This window comes from Borostomias antarcticus (assembly GCF_949987555.1).
Source record: "Borostomias antarcticus genome assembly, chromosome: 6".
Classification (NCBI taxonomy): Eukaryota; Metazoa; Chordata; class Actinopteri; order Stomiiformes; family Stomiidae; genus Borostomias; species Borostomias antarcticus.
Genome location: NC_140239.1, coordinates 11,948,487 through 11,974,484, shown reverse-complemented (window position 1 = coordinate 11,974,484; position 25,998 = coordinate 11,948,487). Strand labels below are relative to the sequence as shown.

General features: G+C 47.9%; 1 protein-coding gene across 1 annotated transcript; it reads left to right on the top strand.

Moving 5' to 3' along the window:
* Positions 1 to 8,984: 8,984 nt before the first annotated feature.
* znf366 (zinc finger protein 366) lies at positions 8,985 to 21,576 on the top strand (the record flags this gene model as incomplete). Its single annotated transcript, XM_084439999.1, has 9 exons — positions 8,985 to 9,019; positions 11,488 to 12,178; positions 13,949 to 14,226; positions 14,685 to 14,852; positions 15,130 to 15,280; positions 16,700 to 16,891; positions 18,936 to 19,110; positions 20,651 to 20,965; positions 21,404 to 21,576. The coding sequence occupies 9 exons, from the start codon at positions 8,985 to 8,987 to the stop codon at positions 21,574 to 21,576; spliced, it is 2,178 nt and encodes a 725-aa protein (XP_084296125.1).
* Positions 21,577 to 25,998: the final 4,422 nt, after the last annotated feature.

Below are 25,998 nucleotides of genomic sequence, written 5' to 3'. Positions count from 1 at the left end.
GCCACTGCATTGAACGGTGTCACAGTTACCGCAGGCAAAATGAAAGGGAGAATCCTGCAACCTGGGATTCGGCGCCACCTGCTGGAGTGAACAACCCACAACAGTCATGACTAGGCCAGGAATAGACAGTCTAACTGAGGGACCGTCAGATAGTACAGCTGTGCAGGATGAAGAGAAGGTTGTTCATATTTGTCAAATACCTTAATCTGAATACAGCATCTCCTAACCCAATTATATATTTTTTATGTTTATGTTAAATATCTCATGTTTATAGTTTGAGGCACATTCATCGGGGCGGAGTGTTTTTCTGAGTGTTTTTACAGACAACTGTCGTTCCGGGAGTGATGGGTGAATGCCGAACCAGGAGACGGGCACAGGACCGGAGGTGGAGATGGAGGTTACCGGCCTGCTTCCCTACAGATGGGAGACACCTGTGGTTCGTGGGATGCAGGGCCAACGCCATGTCACCGACTCACCGTGAGCGACAGATAAGTATGACATAGGGAAGAGACCATTTTTTCCGAAGCGTGCCAAATACTCTGTTAGATAATTGATATTTTTGTTAATTGTAAATGAAGCAAGTTCATTTTAGTGTTATTTTATTTGAGGGATGCATTTTTTTTCCCCCATCTCTGTTTTATCCTGACTTCAGGGAATTTGTTTTCACCCTTAGGGGGTGTTATTTTGTTGAGACGAGAATGTTTTTATTTTATTTTTATTTCATAAAATCGCGAGAGAAATTCTAAGAGCAAAATCCAATTGCCTTGATCACGACTGGGGACTGGGCGTGTTAAAGTAATTCTTACACTGCCCCTGATGTCACTGTAGGCTACTGCAGAGCCTAGATCCCTGCTACTGTCCGATTCGGTAAATGGACAAAAGCTAGGTCCCCACTGACAAACTACATAGACTGACGAGCCCGACTGGCTCTAACGACACTTGAACAGACACCCTGTTGAAGTTTTCCTGACTGACTAACACCATTTTTCCCCAAAGCAGGATCATCTCCTGCCAGGAAGAGGGGATGATAGAATGTGGCTTGCACTTAACCATGTTTCTGAGTATCTTCAACAGACTGCTGATAACCGTTCCTGACCAAAGAGGGGGTTCCTGACCAAAGAGGGGAACAGGGAGACCAGACCAGAGGACTCGAAGAGGGGAACAGGGAGACCAGACCAGATGACTCTCCTCTTGCTCTTCTGTTTTGTCTCTGCTGTCTCTCTCATCTGTGGATTCACAGGTCTCTCCTCCCATGTCTCTCAGACATTGCCGACCTGCCCCGTATGAAGTCCCCACTAAGGGAAGGCGACCATTCCGGACGCCAGAGAGGGCTTCTTCTTATCATCTTCAACCAGGCCATTGGGTCCTGATCCGCGACCTGGGGCCGTACCAGATTGAACTCACCACGCAGACAGCTGCCAGAGTAGCTGAGAGAACTTGAGAGCCATTGCGTCCCAGACCAAGGAGCAGACGAGCAGCCTGAGAAAAAGATGGCCAGAAAACATGGAAGAGAAGTAGAAGAAGCGGGGTGAACCTACCCGTCAAAGATGGAACAATCAGGACCATGGCATTCTGGCCTGTGTGGAAAAGCTGTCAAAAGTAGCTGAGAGGACGGTCCATGCAGCCGAACCAGAGATCTCAAGGGCAAAGCAGTGGGCCGCCACACTGTCCTCTCCTCTGATGAGCAATCGGAGACTGACCTTTGCCGGTCACCTCCTTCTCGTGGTTGTTGTTATGACAACGTGGACAAGCTCAACAGCAATGACTGCACCTCTAACCCCACACACTGGAACCTACATTGGACATTCAGAGACGCAAACATGGAAGCGACGATCCAGAAGAAATTACATTCGATTGTTCACAACAGGAGTGAATGAACTTTGAAATTATCTTGAAAAAATATCATATTTGTTTACAAGAGTTACAATGGTTTAAACATAAGTTGATAAATGAGTTTGAAGAGTTATTTCTTTGGGTTTTTCGCTAAATTGACCAAGAGGTTTTTTGCCCTTTTTACACTGGTAACCATTCATCTTTTTACCTTGTTTCTGTCAAACTTTAAATCAAGGTTTTTGGTGAACGGTTGTCCACTTTTAGACTAGTAATCATGTCATCCTTTTTACCTTGTTTCCTGTCAAATTTCTGAAACAAGGGAGTTTTGGTGCGTGATTTGCAAGTGGAAAGAAAATAATCTAATTTTTGTTAAATATTTCACAATAAAGTTCTTTTTTTTACTCTGCGCCACCTAGTGGACAAGAAGAGATTATTTCCTTTCCACATGTATAGCATAGCTGAATGTTTACACTTTGTGTTTGGATTTTTATATTTGATTTTTATGTGCCTGGTCAGGCACAAATGGGGGATTGTTATAGAATTTACATCTGGCCTCAAGACCTTTCTATTCCAAACACCTTAAACCTTTGTTCTCTCTCTCCTTTTGTAATTCACCACCTCCCCCAACTGTTCACATAGCTGTGCTAACCATCCTTTGTCCTTTTGTCACCAAGAAATTGCCGCCTTTTCTCATGTCACATGTCTGTATTCTGGGCCACGCCTGCCATTTCATATGACGCACAATGGATTAGCCAATGACAGCCTGGAAGCGCCGTACCTGTGTTTTGCTTGAATATAAGTCGGCACAAGATCAGGAGGCTTCACTTCTTTGGATAAACCACTCATGTTGCGTTGTCCAAGAAGTCCTTGCGCTCGTATGTTTTCTCAATAAACCAGACTTAACCTTTTGAGCGAATCTTGGTAAATCCTTTTTGACTAGATCCTTAAAATCCATTACACTATGCACTGTATGTATATCAAGTAGTGTACAGAAGCTGGTTACCCTGAAACAGGCTTGTTCTGTTCTGACAGCTGTGTTGCTTCAATGGCTCAGCGTGCTACTAACCGTTTTCTGCCTCCCCTAGTACCTCTCTCTCTCCCTCCTATCTTCTAACCAGGTCCAGTGGATGCCCCACTGTCGCCCGCAGACCACCCTGAGTCCGATAGATACCCCCGTGTCAGCTGTGGATGTCGTAGTATTTAGTTAACACACACACACACACACACACGTACACACAGACACACATCAGTCCACATCCGGCTTAGGCCTGGACCTGATGCTCTTAGCCTTTCTTGCTCTGAAAATGTAATTTATTGTAATTTATTGCTCTATAAATGTTCTTAGCCATTAGACAAATATATTCGAGGAGCTTGCTCCAGGTTGCCTGTTTAAATATCTGTGTTGCTTTTATGGCTCTGTGTGCTACTAAACCTGTTTTGCCTTCCCTCTCCCTAGTGCCTCTCTCTCTCCCTCCTATCTTCTAACCAGGTCCAGTGGATGCCCCACTGTCACCAGCAGACCTCCCGGAGTCCGATAGATACCCCTGTGTCTGCTGTGGATGTCGTAGCATTTAGTTAACACACACACACGTACACACAGACATACACCAGCCCACTTCCGGCTTTAGGCCTGGGCCAAAGCAAACACACACTAGTATTTGCCATGTCTCTCCTATGATGCTTTTTTTAGCCTCTCTTACTCTGAAATGTAATTTAATGTAATGTACTGCTTTATAAATGTTCTTAGCCGGTAGCCAAACATACTCCTGGAGCTTGCTCGATCGTCTTGTTGAGAGGGGTCAGGGAAGAATTTTTACAGCTCACTTATCTGGCCCCCAGGTGATTACTGTTTTTTTGCTTCCCTCTGGAATATGTAGGGGTTGGTCGTATGCCCACCTCCCTTGTTCTCTGTAAAGCGCATTGTGTTGCCTCTGGGTATGAAATGCGCTATACAAATAAAGCTTTGATTGATTGATTGATAGATTCTTGCTGAGCTTCAGATGTCCGATAGAAGCGCTGGTCTGCGGTTCTGTCCCAGGTGACTGGTCCTCTCTGCCTCTCCAGACCTCTTATAAAGCTTCTCTCCTCCCTGGGAGAGTGACACACGGCCATGTCAGCCACGTAGGCCTCATTACCAGCCTGTCATCCTCCGCCCCCCCCCCCTTACAGAGCTGACCCTGGGGCAGGGGGCTGGGGCCAGGCCTGCTGGCCGTGGTGGGGGCTGGGGCCAGGCCTGCTGGCCGTGGTGGAGGCTGGGGGCTGGGGGCTGGGGCCAGGCCTGCTGGCCGTGGTGGAGGCTGGGGGCTGGAGGGGGCCAGCTGGAGGCGGAGCCCTAGTCAGTCAGCTATGCGTGCACACACACACACACACACAAACACACACACAGACACACCCAAATGAACTTGCTAATACCTCACAGGATATTAATACACACAGTCAAGGTCCTTGGGTTAATTAATCAAACAGGTTCATTAACACAATGATTATGACGACCAGCCATCTTTTCACTGTCTAAATGTAATGAGCTAAATTAACCCCATCCAGATTAGTGTTAGATTAGTGGTGTTGATGATGAAGACACAGGAAGGGCCAGGGTGCGGGTGTCAGGTGAGCCCAGGATGACCTATGAGATCACACTGTTAATCACTCCTGAGTGAATCACTCTACAACTCTACAGAGATGAGTCACTTGGATTTGAGAGAAGATTCTGACCGTTCTCAGTCAAACCAGATATATACTACAGGACATCCCAGAAGGATGAGGGGGGAAAAGCCAGGTCGCAGAAGTTAAAAGCTGAGCTCTTAAAGGATAAGAACACTGAATTTCCTGTTTAGCCCTATTCCTGGCTTCCCTGGCATGTGTCTGACTAGTACAGGTTAAAATATTTCTGTTTTGTGCAGTACAGAGTTGTGTGTCAATAACGTCGGTGCGCACACCCTGGCTCGTTGCTAGCTATTGGCACACTCGAAAAACTCTAAAAAGTATGATATACGTGGATTTCAAGTGAAATTAGTACTGTTACTGTTAAGTTACTGTTGTTTCGAAATGCAGAGGCAAAAGGACCTATGGCGTTTACAGGACGACTTCAGAGCTTGGTAAGCATAAACCATGTAATTCCTGAACTTGAAATCCATGTATATCATACTTTTTAGAGTTTTTCGAGTGTGCCCATAGCTAGCAACGAGCCAGGGTGCGCGCGCCGACGTTATTGCCACAGAACTCTGTACTGCACAAACAGGGGTGAAAATTAACTTTTTGGCTCACGGTGAGTCACCTGCCAAGGGGACTGTAGATGAAAAAATCTACCGACCAAGTATATATTTTTTTCAGATAGCCTTCCGAAATCTAGTCACCAATTGGAAATTTTAGTGCTCATGTTCAGCCCTGTGCACAAAACAGAAATATTTTAACCTGTATAGTCAGATACATGCCAGGGAAGCCAGGAATAGGGCTAGGGCATCCACGGTCCTTATCCTTTAATTGGTGAATAGATGGGATACTCCCGCCCCCTTGTGGCTGCAGTGGCTCACTACACATGGGTTAGTTACACTATTATTTTGAAAAATATCCTTGAGAAATATCCTCAAAGACAGCAGAAAGTTTTACTTGGTGCGACTCGTGACAGTTCTATTCATCGCTTAGTATTACTGTGTGTGTGTGTGTGTCCTGAAGCCAGTGTTGGATTGAATGTGCAATATTGGAGGCCTATTGTACCTCACAATTGCCATCTTTGTTAAACAAGTGTGGAATATGTGGGGAATATGTTACCCTGCAGCCAGAGAAGACAACACAACTCCTGCTTTCCAGCGTTAAAAACCTTCCATGGTGGAGTTTCAACAGGACCGTTTCTGCTCCGTCTCATGCAGCCTCTCCCCCTGGCTGTGTAAATCCTTTATTTCATGCAGAAATGGAGATGTCTATCTACTGTTTTCCTCTTTTTCTGCAGGAAGGCACTAAGGCTTGTTGACTTCCTCTCCCCTCCCTTCCTTCCTTCTCTCCGAAGGTACTCATCTGAAAAATGAGAACAAAGTGATTGTTCCTGTTCTCTTTCTTAAGTCACTTCAAATGCTGTCTGTCCGCAGAGGCCGGGCCAGAGACAGCAGAGCTGCTGGGCCAGAGGGGAGCAGCGCAGAGGAGACAGCAGAGCACCGACCCCCAGCCTAAACACACACACACACACACACACACACAGCTCCAGCAGGAGAGGACCAGCAGAGAGAGCCAGCACAGAGAGGGTAAGCTCACACACACACACACACACACACGGCGGCAGACTGGCACAGCATTGACTGTCTTTAGGGTAAGGAGGGGCTTGTGTTTAGAGTGTGTATGGCGGCGTGCCCCCCAGGGAAGTACCAGGGGGGCGTAGCGGGGAGAGGGGTCTGTAGTCTGGGTTCTGTCCAATGGTACAGTGCTGACCGAAGACTTGGATATAGTGTACCAAGAACTGGCTGAATTTATACAGTTTTTACTTCAGATGTGGTAATAGTGGGTATACTGTAATAGTGAACTGTGGTGGTAATAGTGGGTATACTGTAATAGTGAACTGTGGTGGTAATAGTGGATATAATGTATGTGTACCTGTGTTTACCGTTGACTAGGTACACTACTGTGGGGTCATCATCAGTGTTGTGAGTGGAAGATAAGCCTGTAGGTTGGGGGGGGGGTATGTTAGGATAGAGGCTGGAGGGTTTGAGGGGGGAGAGATGTTAGGATAGAGGCTGGAGGGTTTGAGGGGGGAGAGATGTTAGGATAGAGGCTGGAGGGTTTGAGGGGGGAGAGATGTTAGGATAGAGGCTGGAGGGTTTGAGGGGGGAGAGATGTTAGGATAGAGGCTGGAGGGTTTGAGGGAAAATATGATATAATAATGTGAGAATATAATAATTTGAGATCACAATGTTATGTCTGTAATGTGCCAGGAAAGAGGGACACATCACTTTGTTTACAAGTTTGACAATACAGCATGCTTCTGTGATTCATCTATTTCTATATGAAGCTGAGTAAGCAGGTGCAATGTTCAGAATGTGTTAACAAGATTAGCCTTGACATTTATTAGACTTTAATTTAATTTAATTTTTTTACTACAAACCGGTTTACAAATGAACATTTAGCATTAATAAATTAAATTGACTTTGAAACACTGCATCGTTTACCATTACATTTATTAAATACACACATGTAATAGGACCAAAACATGCATTTTACCATCATCATCATGTGACAATTCGTTTCTGCAGAGATAATAACAGAGATAACATCACAGACAGATCACAGACATCACAGACAGTTAGACTGACCACTGTCCTCTTCTAGCACACGTCCAGAAGTGAAGCGTGTGATTATCTACCTCCATCTTCCACAGCCTCTCCTTCTGTTTCCTCACCCCTCCCTCATTCTAAGAGATACTACTGTCCTTTTATACCAATCATTCTCTTACAATATCAATCAATTAATATAATGCGTATAGTATAGAATAAAATAGCATAGCATAGTACAGTATAGTATATAGCATAATATAGTATACTATAGTATAGTATAATTGTTCAGGCATCATCACATCATTCATGTGTGACTCCAGCCTGCTGGTTCTTCCCTGAGTGTAATCAGTGTGGGGTAGGTATCAAATCAAACCAAATCACGTTTATTTATATAGCACCTTCATCAATACAAATGAATGCAACTCAAGGTGCTTCACAGTTTAAGCATAAAAAACAGATCACAAATGAACAAACTCAGTATCCATACACACACATGCACACGCAGACACACACCGAAGCAACACACACACGAACAATACACACATTAACAACAATACACACATTTACAACAATTAACAGCAATACACACATTACAGTAACAGTACAGAACAGATTTACCCAAATGCATGTGAAAAAAGCAAGGTTTTCAGTCTGGATTTGAAACACGTAATGGTGGGAGCATGTCTGAGATCAAACGGGAGCTTGTTCCAGCGTTCCAGGTGGCATACACACTAAAGGCTGCCTCGCCATGTTTGCATTTAACCCTAGGAACAGTTAAAAGGTCACTGTCAGATGACCTTAGTGATCTGATGGGTTTGTATGGTAAAGCATGTCTGCTATGTAATTTGGCCCCATACCATTTAAAGTTTTGTATACAAGAAGTAGGATTTTAAATTATATTCTAAATGATACAGGCAGCCAGTGTAGTGATTTGAGGATTGGAGAAATGTGACCAAACTTTCTGGTGTTTGTCAGGATTCTAGCAGCAGAGTTCTGAATAAGTTGGAGATTGTCTAAGTGCCTGTTTGGAGAGTCCAGAAAACAGGCCATTGCAGTAGTCTAATCTACTAGATATAAAAGCGTGGACTAGTATTTCTAGACCGTGCTTGCACATGTAGCTCTTAGTTCTAGAGATGTTTTTTTTAAATGGAAATATGCTGTTTTTGTGATCAACTTGATATGAGCATTAAAACTTAAATCCGAGTCCAGAATGACACCAAGGTTTCTGACTTGGTCTTTACAATTTAGTGAGTAGGCTCTGAGCTGACTACTAACACCTATCCTTTTTTCTTTTGATCCAAAAATCATAGATTCGGTTTTGTTTTTATTTAGTTTCAGGAAATTTTGACCCATCCAGTTATTAATTTGTTAATTGCAGTCTAATAGGTAGTTGACTGGTGCAAAGTCATCTTGGGAGAGAGATATGTAAATCTGAGTGTCGTCTGCATAGGTATGATCGGCAATGTTATTATTTTGAAGGATTTTGCCCAAGGGAAGCATGTATAAATTAAATAAAAGTGGGCCCAAAATTGACCCTTGAGGGACACCATACTTCATGCTTGTCTGGTCAGATGAAAAGCCGCCAAAAGAGACAAAATAGTCCCGATCTTGTAAGTACGATCTGAACCATTGTAGTGCTGTATCGGATAAGCCTACCCAGTTTTCTAATCTATCCAAGAGTATTTCATGATCGATTGTATCAAATGCGGTGCTAAGGTCCAGCAGGACAAGGACAGAAACCTTGCTAGCATCTGTGTTTAGATGGATGTCGTTTAAGACTGTGATGAGGGCAGTATCTGTGCTGTGATTAGGTCTAAACCCGGACTGAAAAGGTCAAGCAAGTCGTGGAGTTGTTTATAGACAGTTTTCTCAATTATTTTACCTATGAATGGCATGGTACCATACGGGAGTGGTGTGAGTGGTGTGGGGTAGGTAGTACCATACCGGAGCAGTGCGGGGCAGGTCATGCCATACTGGAGCCGTGTGGGGTAGGTAGTACCATACTGGAGGGGTGTGTAGTACCATACTGGAGCAGTGTGAGGGGTGTGGGGTAGGATGTACCGTACTTGACTGACAGCTGTGCCCACTGGGACAGAGTCCCGCACTTCTGGACTGGGTTGCACCAGTTTGTCTTATCTTGTGACTAAACCCAAGCATTTAGTCACACCTAAACACTGACTAAACTCTTAGTTGCTACTAGTTAGTCGCATATAAGTTGGTGTCTAATTTCGGTTGCACCACGGCAATTTGGGCGTTGTCTTAACTAGTAACTACTAACTAGTTACTAAAAAATAGTCGTTGTATGACTGTGACGGCAGGATCCAAATAGCCAATCGGTAAACAAGTAAAAATGTAAACAAGGAGGTTGATCGCCCTTACCCAGCCCTTACCAAGGAGCTTGGGCCGTGTCCGAACGTCCATATTACATACTATATAGTACATACTGCAACTCGCCTACTACATGTGATTTAGTACATACCTGTACTACTCCACGAAAACATGTTTATGCATGCATAAACATGCAAACATGCATCCCCCCAACCCGCAACGGAGGGTTATCAACTCGGCTGGGACTCCCCCCCCCCTCATCGCTAACCAGCAACTGAGCCAATTGAGCTAAAGGTGGTTAGCTAGCTCGATCGTGAAATTACTCAAACTTATTAAATATGACACCAATAAGCACACCGGTGCCAATAGTTAGCTTAATCTTGATATAAATGAAGTCTCCGACGCAAATTCAGACGAGGCACGTACGTCACGGCCGGGGGGGTCAGCAGAGGTTAATCAGTCACGCATGACGCCAGCACCAGCTGACTGTGGCTGTCATAGCATTGGTCAGCTCACTAGAGCGCATGTATTTAAGCTGTCAAAACATGTCATTGTTCGCGCTTGCCTTTACTGCTGGTTGTGCATTGCATGCTCGCCCCACCTCCTCCCCTGCTCCTCCTGCGTATGTCGATGTCATCTGTTGTCATCATTGCTCTCTGTCCGGGGTAGTTTGTCAGGTATTCCACCAGCGTCGGCCGGTGGATGCCAGAGTAGCCGCTAGCTGGTCTCTGTGGCTTTCCATGGCGAACGTGGGCCGCTACGTCTCCGAATGGCCATCCAGCGGTCCCTCCGGGCGCCATGGACGCAGAGACACTAGGCTGTATCTCCCGCGGAACCCACGAAGCGTCGGCCCGTGGGGACCAGGGACTATAATGTACAGCAGTCCTCCTGTGGCACTCTTTGACGGTCTTAGTGGGCTGAGTTACCTCCGAGCGTCTTCCCGATCGCGGCCCACTCTGATTGTCATTGAGGCAGGGGGCTAGATGCCGTTACCCCTTCCTGGCTCTCTGGGCCAAGGGCTTGGCCCAGAGGGGGGGAACACCTAGATTGCCTCCCCCTGCTAACGCGCTCCACGCCGGTGGAGCGCTTTCCACGACGGTGGAAGGCAGGGGGCCCCCCGGACAGAGCACACCGCCAAAATTCATATGCTATGTATTATGCCGCTTGTATAATAAATATTCAAATTTGACAAAAGTGATCTCGACTGAACTAAGACATCTGCTAAAAAATTTATTTTTTCCACCGACAGATTTAGCTACAATGTTTCAGCCCACCTCCGTCCTAATAGCAGTTGAGTTTAAGACGCTACTTCCTCGCACTAGTGATCACTTACACCACCTCCCAGGGTGGTGTAAATATTTAGTTGTTACTAGGAACTAGTCGTGAGTGGTGCAACCCATTTAAATTTAGTAGTGACCAAATCTCGAGTTAGTCAATGACTAGGCCTAGTCACCACTTAATAACGAATGGTGCAACCGGCTCCTGATGTTCTACTGCCTGATCTCCTGCAACTCTTATAGAAGACCATCTCTAAATAATTGTGGAGCTCCTGCAGCTAAATAGAAACAGTACCAGAACCTACTTTAGTGCAAGTAGCCCTTCCCCCCCCGCAACACCAACAGGGAGGGAGAATAGAGAAGTGCCTTCATCAGAAAAAAAGATTAACAGAGCAGAGATAGAGGGAGAAGCGAAAAGTGTGAGAGGGAGAGGTGAGCGTGTCACGGTGCACTTCCTGATTTCAGGACGGGTAGTGAGAGAGAGAGAGGGAAGTGACAGGAGGCAGTTTGGAGGTTGAACATTGAGAGAAGATAACAAATACCTCTACCCTCCCTCCCCTTCTCTGTCTACCTCTCACTCTCTTTCTATCTCTCTCTATCTCTTTCTCTCTCTATCTCTTTCTCTCTCTCTCTCTCTCTTTCTTTCTCCCCAAGTGGAGGATGGAAGCAGACATGCTGGGTGTGGCTCCAAGAAGGACAGGTGAACTGAGACCCCTGTCCCACCCTGGTCTCTACCTAAGCCCCCCTCCCCTCTACCTGCCCTGCCCCCCCAAGATCCCCCCCCCTCCCAGACACACAGACACCCCCCCCGGGAGGAGGGAGCTCTACGGCAGTGTCTTCTCCAGCCCCGCCGGCCTGCGCCACCCCCACCGCGAGGGTTCCCAGAAACACAAAGAGACCCCCTTCAAAATGGACGACGGCCGGGATTCTGAGCGCCCTGGCGGAGAGGAGGAGGAGGCAGAAGAGGAGGAGGAGGCGGACGGACGGAGTGGCGGACTCAGCGGCAGCGCCAGGACTGTAGATCTCTCCCACCTCGCCTTCTCCCTCCCCCTGCCGCGCCCCATGTCCTCCCCCTCCTCCCCCAAGCCCCTCTTCCCGGGGATGATCGACCTGAGCAGGCTGCGTCGCAGGGCAAGGTTAATAGGGGCGGGGTTTGTAGGGGCGGGGCTCTTTGGCCTACCTGTCCAGGTGAAACAGGAGCCGCTCAGCAGCCCCGCCGCCTCACCCGTCTGGCCCAGCTCGCCCCTGCTCCTCCACCACCCTCCGCCTCCCTACTTCCCCCCGCTCCACCCCGGCCTCCTCCCCCCCTACCCCTTCTTCCTGCCCGGGCCCCTCGCGCACCCCCTCTCCCCCAGGGCCTTCTACCCCGGTGGGGGGGCGGGCGGCGTCCGGGGGCGGGGCCCGGGGGACAGAGGCCCTCGCGGCGGCAGCATCAAGAAGCCGGGCCTCACCGTCCATATCGACGACAGCTACTATGTGGAGGTGTGTATTACAATCATTTAATTTCTTTAATCTAATTAGAAAAAAGATCAAAATGCCGAGGTTCAAATTCAAAAGTACAAAACTTTATGTTCACTTTACTCCAAGATACCAGATAGATTTGCAAACGGGTTTCTCAGGGGAAACACACCAGGAGACAACATTTTATTAAAATTCAGACTGGACGTCATTACTGATAGGGCCAAAAGCCATTTGATGTCATGAAATGGGACGTTTCAGGGCGGTCACAGGAAGCATGTGATGAAGACATCCATTGGAAAATTACTAGAGACGCCTGCCATTTCAATGTTTGAGCAGGGACTACAGCAGGCCGTTTGGACAACCACTAAAGAAACTAGAAATGTGCAATTTGGGGAAATTGCAAGTGTGGTTGCCCATTAACAGCAGGTGTGTTAAGTGACGCTCAGCATATCTCAGTGAGTTGGTACCAGCACTATGCACGTTATAGAAAGTGTCAGAGGGCTAGCACCATGCGATTAGCCTACATTTTTCGCATTTATGGTACCCCTTTGGTTCAAAGTGAAATTGGTTTTGGCGCAGCATTATTCAAATAAGCAAAAATGGCAGAAAATGTATAAGACACAAATGGGCGTGGCCAATATGGGGAGAAGCGTCATTATCCAAGGAATCCTGCGAAAAAGAAAATTCGAAGAAATTTTGATTTTACAACCTACTGTATGGTTCAAGAGTTACAGACCAAAAGGTAAAGTGGGCTGTTATAGCGCCACCGTGAGGCTCAGCAGTGTAATTATTTATTCCCGAGTAGGACTCTGGACTGTTAACCTCTCTACCAAGTTTGGTAACTGTAGGCCTTAAGGTTTCCGAGATAAAAATATTTGAACTGGAGATTTTCCCTATTCCCATTCAAGTCAATGGGGAATTTTAATTCACTAATAAATTAATATAAATTAGATATTGCTTAGCAATGAGGAAGCACATGATTCCCGATAAAGCCGGTCGATTTGACATATGACTCGTGTGTGTGCCGTTAGAACTGTGGGAGGAGTAGCGTGGCAAACTTTTGGGGTTGCTCTAGATCCAAACCAACCAACCAAACAAACAAACAAACCAAACAAACAAACCAACAAATAAAGTCAACCAAGTACTAGAGTGTGTTGCCCTTAGGGGCAACCACACTAATAAGCAGAGCAGGGAGTGAAGGCTGTCCTCTATGCCCCCATGGAGTGTCTTCTGTCATATACCTGAGCTTCACCTATGGAAGAGCCTTAGAGAGTAGTCTCAGCGCCAGACCCATGAGAGTTTTTTCGCTGATACACTACGTAAGCTATGCTAACTACGTTACTGCATGCTACAGATCTCTCTATGGGTCTGGGACACATATCTGGTGCTCAAATCCTGGCAATTGATTGGAAGCGCCGCAATCCTGGAGACACCAATCAGTAACGGCTTTCGTGATCAGGCGTTCCCACCCATAGATATGCCCCGCCCATCTAACCTGGACTAGCGTCTCTCATTTGCTGCTACGACCTGTCACTCTTTCAATTTTGACCTGTCGACACACCCTCAGATCATTAGCTTGGGTGGAGAAGTGGCAGACTCTGTTCTGTATGCAGAGCGCAGCGATTCAATGTACAGTAACATTTGAGTCTGAGACGACCTAGAGAGCAGTTCCCAGAGGACATGAGAAGCAGAGCGAGAACACGCTTAATGCCCCTCGAGTGTCGTCTCATGTGTCCTTCTGTATGAACACGCCACAGGCCTTTTTAAGCAACTCGGCAAATTCCTTCACAGGTGGGCGGTGGCCAGAAACGCTGGCAATGCCGCGCCTGCGACAAGTCATACACGTCCAAGTACAACCTGGTGACCCACGTGCTGGGCCACAGCGGGGTCAAGCCGCACGGCTGTCATCTGTGTGGGAAGCTGTTCAAGCAGCTGAGCCACCTGCACACACACCTGCTGACGCACCAGGGCACACGGCCACACAAGTGCCAGGTGTGCCACAAGGCCTTCACCCAGACCAGCCACCTGAAGAGACACATGATGCAGCACAGCGACATCAAGCCCTACAGGTGAGAGAGAGAGAGAGAGAGAGAGAGACGAGGGGTCTGTCTGTCTCACCCTCTGTCTGTCTGTCTGCATCTGTCTGTCTGTGTCTGTCTGTCTGTCTGTTTGTCTGTCTGTGTGTGTGTATGTGTGTGTGTGTGTCTGTGTATCTATCTGTCTGTCTGTCGGTGTGTCTGTCTGTGTGTGTGTGTGTCTGTCGGTGTGTGTCTGTCTGTCTGTGTCTGTGTGTCGTCTGTCTGTCTGTCTGTCTGTCTGTTTGTCTGTCTGTCTGTCTGTCTGTCTGAGTGTGTGTGTGTGGTCTGGGGTATCTCTGGGAATTGCTTGGAGACGCTTGGTCGGTAAATGATCTGGTGTGAATAGTGATATCAGCTGAAAAACAAAGCTCTCCTCTCCTCCCCTCTCCTCTTTCTCCTCTCCTCCCCTCTCCTCTTTCTCCTCTCCTCCCCTCTCCTCCTCTCTCCAGTTGTAGAGTGTGTGGTCGTGGCTTCGCCTACCCCAGTGAGCTGCGGGCCCATGAGCAGAAGCACCAGCGTGGCCAGGAGAACGTGTGTGTGGAGTGTGGTCTGGACTTCCCTACGCTGGCCCAACTCAAGAGACACCTGACCGCACACAGAGGACCCACCCTGTACAGGTACAGTACACAGCCAGGGTCAACGCACACTCACACATACCCACACACACACACTCACACACACACACACACACACACACACACACACTCACACACACACATTCATGCACACACTGCAACACAACCATCTGCCAGAACCATCGCCGATGTTTGTGTCATCAGACAAACTGTTCCAGTGCCTCTGCTTCATCTGTTCATCAAATCTCAATATGGAAATGCATGGAACACGTTCTCCTGCCCACCATCCCCCAGCCTCTCTCTCCCTGGTGTGCTGCAGATGTGGGGAGTGCCAGAAGACCTTCCAGTACCCCAGCCAGCTGCACAACCACATGATGAAGCACAAGGACATCAGGCCTTACATCTGCAGCGAGTGTGGCATGGAGTTCATCCAGTCCCACCACCTGAAACAGCACACCCTCACACACAAGGTATTACTACACCCTCACACACAAGGTATTACTACACCCTCACACACAAGGTATTACTACACCCTCACACACAAGATACTACTACACCCTCACACACAAGTTATTACTACACCCTCACACACAAGGTATTACTACACCCTCACACACAAGGTATTACTACACCCTCACACACAAGGTATTACTACACCCTCACACACAAGATACTACTACACCCTCACACACAAGGTATTACTACACCCTCACACACAAGGTATTACTACACCTTCACACACAAGGTATTACTACACCCTCACACACAAGATACTACTACACCCTTACCTACAAGGTATTACGACACCCTCACACACAAGGTACTCATGGGAAGCTGTGACTCAGGAGGTAGAGCAGGTCGCTGTGTTACGGCTCGCATGCCCTCGCCTCCACAACCGTCTCCCTCTCTCCCCTCTGGGTCCGCTGCGCGCTCGGGGCGTCCTACGCGCTCTACCGCACGTCGCATCAGCACGGGCATACAACGCTCTGGCTCTCCGGAGTTTCCCCCCACTGCCGGGCGTTCCCCGTCTCCGGCCAGCTCCGCGGACTCGGCAGTCTCCTCCCTCTCCGGTGACGAAGAATCGGATCCCGACATGCCCAGCACATCGGCCCGTGCGCAAAGACAAGAACGGCGCGCTCGTCTCCGACGATGACGCTGGCGCGGCTCTACTCACCGGTTCCCAATTATCATCACCACACCTGTCCCTCGTTCTGCAATCACCTTCAACCTCTACAAAAACCTGGTCTACACTCCACTCATCGCCAGATCTTACCATAATACTCTTGTGTTCCTGCCTGACCCACGCCTGTACGACAACGCTCCTGCCTGACCATCGCCTGTACGACAACCCCGCTCCTGCCTGAACATCGCCTGTACAACAACCCCGCTCCTGCCTGACCATCGCCTGTACGACAACCCCGCTCCTGCCTGACCATCACCTGTACGACAACCCCGCTCCTGCCTGACCATCGCCTGTACGACTACCACGCTCCTGCCTGACCATCGGCTGTACGACTACCACATCCCCCTTTTTGATCTCATTAAATCGCCCCTCCGGGCTTTACCGTTCCTTGCCTCCTCCTTTCCTGTTGCGCCTGGGTCCCAAAACCAAACCCTCACACGCTGTGTGTTAATGGGTGAATGAGTAGGAGAGTAGGAACTCAGGCTACTGCAGTATTTCTTTATTTGTCTGCCTTGTGTGGAGACAGTTCTCTTCAGTCTGAATAATATATCATGAGGAAGTAAAACAGCAAATAACAGTTCTATGTTAAACTACCAATGAGTTCCTATGGCTTCTCTCCCTCCCTACCTCCCTTTCTCTCTCACCCCCCTCCTCTTCTTTATGCCCCCTCCCTCTCTCTCCCTCCCTCCCTCCCCTTCTCTTTCAGGGGGTGAAGGAGCACAAGTGTGGTATCTGCGGTCGTGAGTTCACTCTCCTGGCCAACATGAAGCGGCACGTCCTGATCCACACCAATGTCAGGGCGCACCAGTGTCACCTCTGCTTCAAGAGCTTCGTCCAGAAACAGACCCTCAAGGCCCACATGATCGTCCACTCAGACAACAAACCCTACAAATGCAAGGTGGGTGGAGAGAGCAGGTGGAGAGAGAGAGGAGGGTAGAGAGAGGGATAGAGAGAGAGAGAGGAATAGATAGAGGGATGGTGGAAGAGAGGGATAGAGAGAGAGAGAGGAATAGATAGAGAGAGGGGTAGTGGAAGAGAGGGATAGAGAGAGAGGAATAGATAGAGGGATGGTAGAGAGAGGGATAGAGAGAGAGGGGTGGTAGAGAGAGGGATAGAGAGAGAGAGAGGGATGGATAGAGAGGGATAGAGAGAGAGAGGGATGGTGGAAGAGAGGGATAGAGAGGAATAGATAGAGAGAGGGGTAGTGGAAGAGAGGGATAGAGAGAGAGAGAGGAATAGATAGAGGGATGGTAGAGAGAGGGATAGAGAGAGAGAGAGGGATGGATAGAGAGGGATAGAGAGAGAGAGGGATGGATAGAAGGATAGAGAGAGAGGGATGGATAGAGAGGGATAGAGAGAGAGGGGTGGATAGAGAGGGATAGAGAGAGAGGGATAGAGAGAGAGAGGGGTGGATAGAGAGGGATAGAGAGAGAGAGAGAGGGGTGGATAGAGAGGGATAGAGATAGAGAGAGGGGTGGATAGAGAGGGATGGATAGAGAGGGATAGAGAGAGAGAGGGGTGGATAGAGAGAGAGAGGGGTGGATAGAGAGGGATAGAGAGAGAGAGAGAGAGAGAGAGAGAGAGAGAGGGGTGGATAGAGAGGGATAGAGAGAGAGAGAGGGGTGGATAGAGAGGGCTGGTGGAGCTGGTGAGGGGTAGAGAGACAGATTGACTGTGGAGGCTACTTTACATTGAGCAGCACCTGCCCCAATAACCCAACAGAACAGAGCAGCTGAATGATGCAAGCAGCAGAGGTTATGCTGCTTTCTAAGAGCGTCTCTGCATGGTAACTGGTGTACTGACTCTCATTACGCAAGTGGAAACATACAGCTAACCCCACTGTACAATAACATCCCACAAGACACTACTAGAGTGTTTTGACACTACTAGAGTGTTTTGGAGTATGTGTGTGTACATGCGCCTGTGTGTGAGTGTGTGTTTGCAGGCGCGTGTGTTTTGCGTGCGTGTGTTTGTGTGCATGTGTGTGTTTGGGTGTGCGCGTGCATGTGTTTGCGAGTGCGTACGTGTGTGCGTGTGACCTTAGCGCTGGCTTGGAGGGTTGAAACGATGAGCAGATAGCAGATAGAGGGAGGGGGGGGTTTTGGCATAGGGAGCCTCCTCATGCATAGGAAGGATATCGCTGTACAAGCTGCCTCTCTCTAACAATGGCTCCTGGCCTCCCCCAGGAACGAGGGCCCACAAATAGCTTGTGATCTGGGCTCTCTGTGCTGCGGGACCACGCTTCCTGTTTTCTCACGGTCCTCTTGGACGGTTTACAGTCCCTCTCTCCTCCTGAGGAAAGGACCACCCTCATAAAGAAGAATGCAGAGGAAGGACAGCACAGGAGCGCCCTTCCCCACCCTCCTCCCGCGCTTGGCTCGCTGCGGCTTCCTCTGTGTGTGTGTGTGTGTGTGTGTGTGTGTGTGTTGCGGGAAGGTGTCTGCCTGTGTATGTGAAAGACAGAGAGAATTTGTGTGAGTGCCAGTGTGTATGTGTGTGTCAGTGTGTGTGTGCGTACATTCATTCATGATTACGTCCTGCTCCTCGACATACTGGAAGGATTAGTCATCTAATAACAAACCAGCAGCATACTGTCTGTCCTCAAGCCATCAGGCCTGCTGTTACAACACTGCAGTTATTAACTAGTTACCCAGACTATGACAGTTTTGATTTGATTTTAGTTTCGGTTTGTTTAGTTTAGTTCTTTTATAGAGCTCTTTTTCACATCTCTTCTTCTTGCAATCTGATCAAGAATTGTATCATCTTGAATAATTATAAGGCACTTGTCAATAATCAATACAGTAATTATAGTCAATAATCAATAATTATACGTTCAATCAGTTCTTATGAGTTAACATCTCTCTCTCTCTCTTCTCTCCCTCTCTCTCTGGCTGTTGGTCTGCCTCTCTCTCTCTGTCTCTCTCTCCGTCTCTCTCTCTCAGCTCTGTGGGAAAGAGTTCAACCGGATGCACAACCTGTTGGGTCACATGCACCTGCACTCAGACAGCAAGCCCTTCAAGTGTCTCTACTGCCCCAGCAAGTTCACCCTAAAGGGCAACCTGACGCGCCACATGAAGGTCAAACATGGCATCATGGACCGAGGATTGGACGCCAGGGGTGAGGACACGACAGGGCTGCCTCCATCTGCACCTGTTATGCTCTAGGTCGCTTTAAAGGAATAGTCCAGAATTTTGAACATAGTCTCATTTACTACTTGCCCATTATATGTTGTTGATCCGTGGAGACCTTTTTTAGCTGCGTCCATGCGCTCCTCTGTGGGCATACACATTATGCTAATGCAAAACCAATGGTAACCAGCTAGCATCCACTTCAAAACTCATTTAAACACTGCACAGTGCACCGAAAGCAAATAAAATACAATGAGTCTTATCAGAGGACAGCATGGTCGTAACTGGAAAAAGGTCTCCAACAACATAATGGCCAAGACTCCATCCATCCATCCATCCATCCATCTTCATCCGCTTATCCGGGGTCGGGTCGCGGAGGCAGCAGCTCCAGCAGGGGGCCCCAGACATCCCTTTCCCTAGCAGCATCAACCAGCTCTGCCTGGGGAATCTTTAGCCGCTCCAGGCCAGTGCGGAGATGTAGTCCCGCCACCTAGTCCTGGGTCTACCCCGCGGCCTCCTCCCAGCCGAACAGGCCTGGAACACCTCCCTAGGGAGGCGCCCAGGAGGCATCATCACTAGATGTTCGAACCACCTCAACTGGCTCCTTTCGACGCAAAGGAGCAGCAGCTCTACTCCGACCACCCTCCGGAGAAAACTCATTTCGGCCGCTTGTATCCGTGATCTCGTTCTTTCGGTCATGACCCATCCTTCATGACCATAGGTGAGGGTGGGGACGAAGATAGACCGGTAGATCGAGAGCTTTGCCTTTTGGCTCAGCTCTCTTTTCGTCACAACAGTGTGGTAAAGCGACTGCAGAACCGCACCAGCTGCTCCGATTCTCCGGCCAAACTTCCTCTCCATGGTTCCCTCACTCGTGAACAAGACCCCCAGATAGTTGAACTCCTTCACTTGGGGTAAGGACTCATTTCCTACACGGAGTGGACAGGCCACCGGTTTCCTGCTGAGAACCATGGCCTCAGATTTAGAATGGCCAAGACTCTATGTCCAAAATTCTGAACTATCCCTTCAAGAATTCCCCTTTTAGTGCCGGCACTGGGAGCATGTGTGGCTCTATGGAGATCAGTCCATAAGCACATGCCAGAGAGAGATCACTCCACTTGCATCGCCCAGATAACACCCTCCATGACTCCAGATAACACCCTCCATGACTCCAGACATGAGAAAATTAGTATTTGCCAGGTCACCCTCCCAATAGAACTAGTTAACTCAAAAAAATAGATTATATGAAATGAACCCTCAACAGAATACAATTGATTTCCTATTGTACTTCTGACAACTACCTGAGATTGTCTGACAATGAAATAATAAATATGTGTAATTTATAAATAAAATGTATTAATAATAATAATAATAAGATTTTATTATTATTATTTTCCACATTATTATTATTATTATTGCTATTGTTGTTGTTATAATAATAATAATAATAATAATAATAATTGTTTGTTATTAATAGCTTTTCTTTGTTGGGTAACCCTCATGTCCGCCTCTCTCTCTCCCCGCTCCAGGGTTCAGGCGTGGGCTCTGCCTGTCCACCCCGCTGGGCCTCCTGACCCGCTACGGCCAGGACCAGCCCTTCGACCTCTCCCGGAAGCCCCGCCCCCAGGGCCGCCCCAGCCTGCGGCTGTCCCAGTCGGACGGCGAGAGCGTGCCGGGGAGCTCATGCCAGGAGGAGGACGAGGAGGAGAGCCTGTACCGGAGCAGCCAGGACAGCCCAGAGCTCTACCACCAGCAGCCCGCTGGACACCAGGCCTCCCGGCCTGGACCTGGGGAGGGACAGGGGGGGGACAGGACCGGCCTGGGGGGGGACAGGACCGGCCTGGGTGAGGGACAGGGGGGGGACAGGACCGGACTGGGGGAGAGACAGGGGGGGGAGAGGACCGGCCTGGGGGAGGGACAGGGGGGGGACAGGACCGGCCTGGAGGAGGGACAGGGGGGGGAGAGGACCGGCCTGGGAGAGGGACAGGGGGGGGACAGGATGGGGGAGGGAGAGTTAGAGCAGAGAGGGCAGGGGTACCCTCCTCAGCTGGGGGAGGGAGCGAGGAGGTACCCAACAGTGTTGGAAGAGGGAGGGCGGGGTTACCTACCTGGTCTGGGGGAGGGGAGGAGGGGCTACTCACCTGGTCTGGGGGATGGGAGGAGGGGCTACTCACCTGGGTTTGAGGAAGGAGGCTTGGAAGGTAGAGAGGAGGACAGGCCTAGGCTCGGCCCAGGAGACACAGACAGAGGTGACCAGGTGTATGACACTGAGTCCAAACCAGGTGGACACCAGCCAGAGCATCCAGCTGACCAGGGGTACTCCCTGGGGCCTGGTGAGCAGGTGTACATGTCAGATCCAGAGCTTGATGGCCGAGCATGGCCACGCGGTCACCTTTACCTGGAGAAAGGTGGACAGGAGCCTGCGTTGGAGCGTGAGCCAGGAGAACCAGCGTGAGCCAGGAGAACCAGCGTGAGGAAGCAGAGGAGGAGGAGGAGTGATCAAGGTGATGAAGATGATAACCTGAAGAACTACCGGGACAGGGAACGACGGCACAGTGTGAGGTGTTACAACCATCCACAGTATAGTGTGAGGTGTTAGAACCATGCTTCTAACACGGTTCTAGCACCTCACACGCTGCTGCTGTTCGAATGTTGTGCATTCATGTAGGAATGCTTAGAACAAGCGTGTGAGGTGTTAGAACCATCCTAGGACCTCCTCTTCAACAGACCAGCAAGCAACTCTCTCAGACAGGTTGAAAGCTCCACGTTGAGGAGGCAGACAGACAGACAGACAAACAGACAGACAGACGGGCAGGCAGACAGACGGGCAGGCAGACAGACAGACAGACAGACAGACAGACAAACAGACAGGCAGACAGACAGACAGACAGACAGACAGACAGACAGACAGACAGATAGGCCATGTCTTAGGTTGTTATTGCCCCACCAGGGATGAAATTGATTGATGAATAAATGATTCCAGGAGGAGACCAGGCTGGTTGTGACAAGAATGAGAACAAGCTGTGAAGCCCAGTGCATTTCACACTCTGATTTAAAACAAAAACTATATACCATAAGTTAATAAATGTGTCTGTGTGAATAGATTGGAATCAGGGTGCAATCGATCTGTAAATAAAATACAATAATTAAGAAAATAAAAAAAAATTGTGTTTTTTGAACAAATATGTTGATATTTTTACTAAAGCTTATCAATGAGCATGGACAATACATGATTTTAGTACAATTGTTCTGCATGCCTACAGATATGTTGATTGTTTATTTTTCTACTTCTGTTGTTTTGATTGTGTAACATCCTCTATTACCAACAGAACACCAATCTGTTTGTATGATTTTGGGTTTCCTGTTGTACCTTAATGTCAATAATAGAGATCATCTCATGTGATGAGAGCTGTGTGATACCTTGTAAAGAGCTCTGATGCTGACAATCAAAGGAATGATCTAATCTTCTGTAGACTGACAGTATTTATGAAAAATAAAATAAAAATGAAAGATTTGAATACACCGTGGTTGCACTGAGATCATTTTAGTGGCGATACAGTTAGAACACAAAGGGTGTAAGCATGGGTCTGAGTTCGGGAGCAAATGCAAAGCATAACTGGAATAAGAATGCACGAGAATTAAACGAGACGGGAGAAATGTCCCGAGCGCTGGTATTTATACAGTACAGTATGTCCCATTGCTCTGCTTTTGTCCCGTGCACATGGCTGATATTTGGAAATGCGTATGCCTCTGACCGAACACAATATAGGCACCTACAAAGACAAAACATAAACACTAGTAGAGGAGTGGTAGATCCATCAAACAATCTGCTATTCCCACCAGGGAGGGAGAATCATCCACCTGCCCTGTCTGCTCTCATCTACAGCCCAACAACACACACACACACACACACACACAGGATCACAGGGGATTTCAAACAACCTGCCTTTCTTCTCGCTTCTCTCACAATGGAGAGGAAGAGGAAGAGAAAACATCTCTTCTCCCGTTCTCTCTTTTTGGTTCCGATCAAAAGAACACACAACAGCGCTCAGTGGGTGTGCAGACTAAACGCCTCCAAACGTCGCTCTGTCTGTGTGTGTCTGTCTGTGTGTGTGTGTGTGTGTGTGTGTGTGTGTGTGTATGACTCAGAATAGGAAGTTGTCCTTTCTGGATTGTTGTAACTCTATCATAATATAGAAAGGGAAAACAAGAGTAATGATTCATTAATTATTAAAAATCAGAATAATAATTTCACAGCATCACTGATGATCGACCTGCGTACCATAGTGGAGCAGTGTGGCAGGCATACACTAAGCCTACTCCACAAGTCTCAATCACAAATATCACTCTTACAAGTTTTGCTACTCTTGCACTTTGGCTTCAGCACTAGATTATGCTCTTAGTCACTTATTTAGAAAGGAGATTCACTTGTGAGTTCTGGTAAGTAGTAGTACACTGACTGCCTACGCTACATGCAATTATTGTAAGTGGCTTTGGATAAAAGCATCTGCTGAATGACTAATGTAATGTAAAGTTGGCATTGCTAATCTGGGTCAGTCAGACAGCCTAGGAAGACTTGAATGAAACCTCCTCTTCATTTCTTGTAAACATACTGAACGTTTCCCACCAGACCAACAGCAGACCTGTGCACCTCCCACCTCCAGCACGGTACCGCCAGGATGGAACCGTGAACGCTTTGAGGAAGTTCTCCTCCCCTCACCTTCAGCTCTCCAACCGCTGATCTAACGCCACACAGAGGAACGGAGGAAGAACAGAGAGAGAGAGAGAGAGTGTGTGTATGTGTGTTTGTGTGTGTGCACACACACACAGATCTACTGAACTGAAACTGCTCGGTGAGTCAGGAGGGAAAACGAAACGCCCCCCCATAGACACACACACACACACACACACACACACACACACACACATTCATCACACACAAGGGACCTGTGAAGGCTGATCTCTGGCCTTCAGTGGTTTGTGCACACACACACACACACACACACACATTCTGCTTCAGTGGTTTGTGTGCATACATAAAGTGCATAGGTTCTGCTTTGACATTAACCAGAGTGTGTTTAGTCTCCCAGGGGAGACAGAAGTGACAATCAGTAGTACTATTCATGAATACAGCATAATATAACATTATATATATATATATATATATATATATATATATATATATATATATATATATATACACGAGGTGCGACCGAAAAGTCCCAGGATTGTGTCAGCCACGCTCATGTCTCTATTTGAATTGAAAAAACAATGATATCCCTGTGTTGCCCTATATCTCATACTATTCTGGTATAATATTGTTCACCTCACTCAATCGGTGCTTCTGTGAAAGGCTGTTTTGTAGAGTGTCGCAGGGGTAGCTTGTCACAGTTGTGGCACTTTTCTCTACCAACACCCAAAACTCGACAATTTTATTACAATAAAGAAAGTACACTCTCAAAACATTTTTATTACAGAATCTGCAGAGAAATTACACATTGTCCCCCTCAAAGTAGTCCCCCCAGAGTTAATGTCCTCCTCTTTGAGCCCCCTCAGTTCTCCACTCACGGTGGCTTTGATTTCTTCCACGGAGGTGAAGTGCATTAACTCTGGGGGGGACTACTTTGAGGGTACTGTGATGTATTGTCCTGTGCTGGGCTATAATGTGCTGAACGGTGATATCCTGACCTGTACTGTTGTGCCGTCCTGTCCTGTGATGTACTGTACTGTGATGTCCTGTATAGTCCTGTACTTTGATGTGCTGCATCTACATCTACTATAGAGGGGTTTACTGTAAAGAGGAAGCTGGCGGTATGATCACCACAAAGGTAGTGAGAAACCGCTACTGTACTTCTGGATTCTTCTAACTGACCCACAGGCTGAAGCAGACAGTCCTCATTTTAGATCCTATCCCCGTGGCTTTGATGCACTGATGTAAGGTTCATATCAATGTGTAGAGTGACACACTGAGGCCCTTTTGAACAGATATGTTAGCTTGTGTCTTTGCCTCATGTTCTATGTCTTACTGTACGTCCTTTACTGAGCCCTCGTCAATGGTTTTCTGAGTCTGAGTCTGAGAATCCAGTTTCACAAAGGCCTACAAATATAACGTTAATACCAAAGCGATTAGCCTCTTTCTGTACAGACAATGTTTTATGTTTGTCAGCCTCCAGGAGAATGAGTGAAAAGAACAAAACTATCCCACTGTAGAATCTCTGGAATTTAGAACGTTGAATGTCATGCTACAGTAGGTCAAGATTCTAGGCTCTAGGTCAGGATTCTAGAATATGAGTGCTACAATATATTGTTCCAGATTGTTTTAGCTCAGCCACTGTCTGTCTATCCCTGGATTGCCTGGCGTGGAGGCAGCGTTGGTGTTATGACTAAAACGGTTCACTTCCTGTGAGTTCTCTTTGGCACTTTCTCAGGTGAGGACTTCCTGTTTTGGTGGCCGGTGAGTGGGTTAAATGTCCTCCTGCTTTCGTTTATCAACGAGGACCCACCCTGGACACAACATGCTGTCCTCCCCTACCCTCCCTCCGTAGACGCTGGGCCAAGCTCACCTGATTACTGTCAATGAGGCTCTTAGTACAGTAATGTTAAACAAAAACACTGAAACAGCCTCACGTGATGGTGAATCAATAGTGGTTTAGTCGACCTTCCCTGCTGTGCTTTGAATGAGGCGGTGGAGGCGGGTTGCCAGTCATCAGTCCAATGTCTACATTCATAAACTGACATAACAGCAATAACATATAGTTAGGCCTACGTTCTTATTCTGCCTTGATTAACAGGAACTTTTAAAGACTAATTTCCCTTATGCTTACCCAGTCAGTAATGAAGTTGCTGCAGCTGACGACGTCCCTGTCGCAAGAGCGCC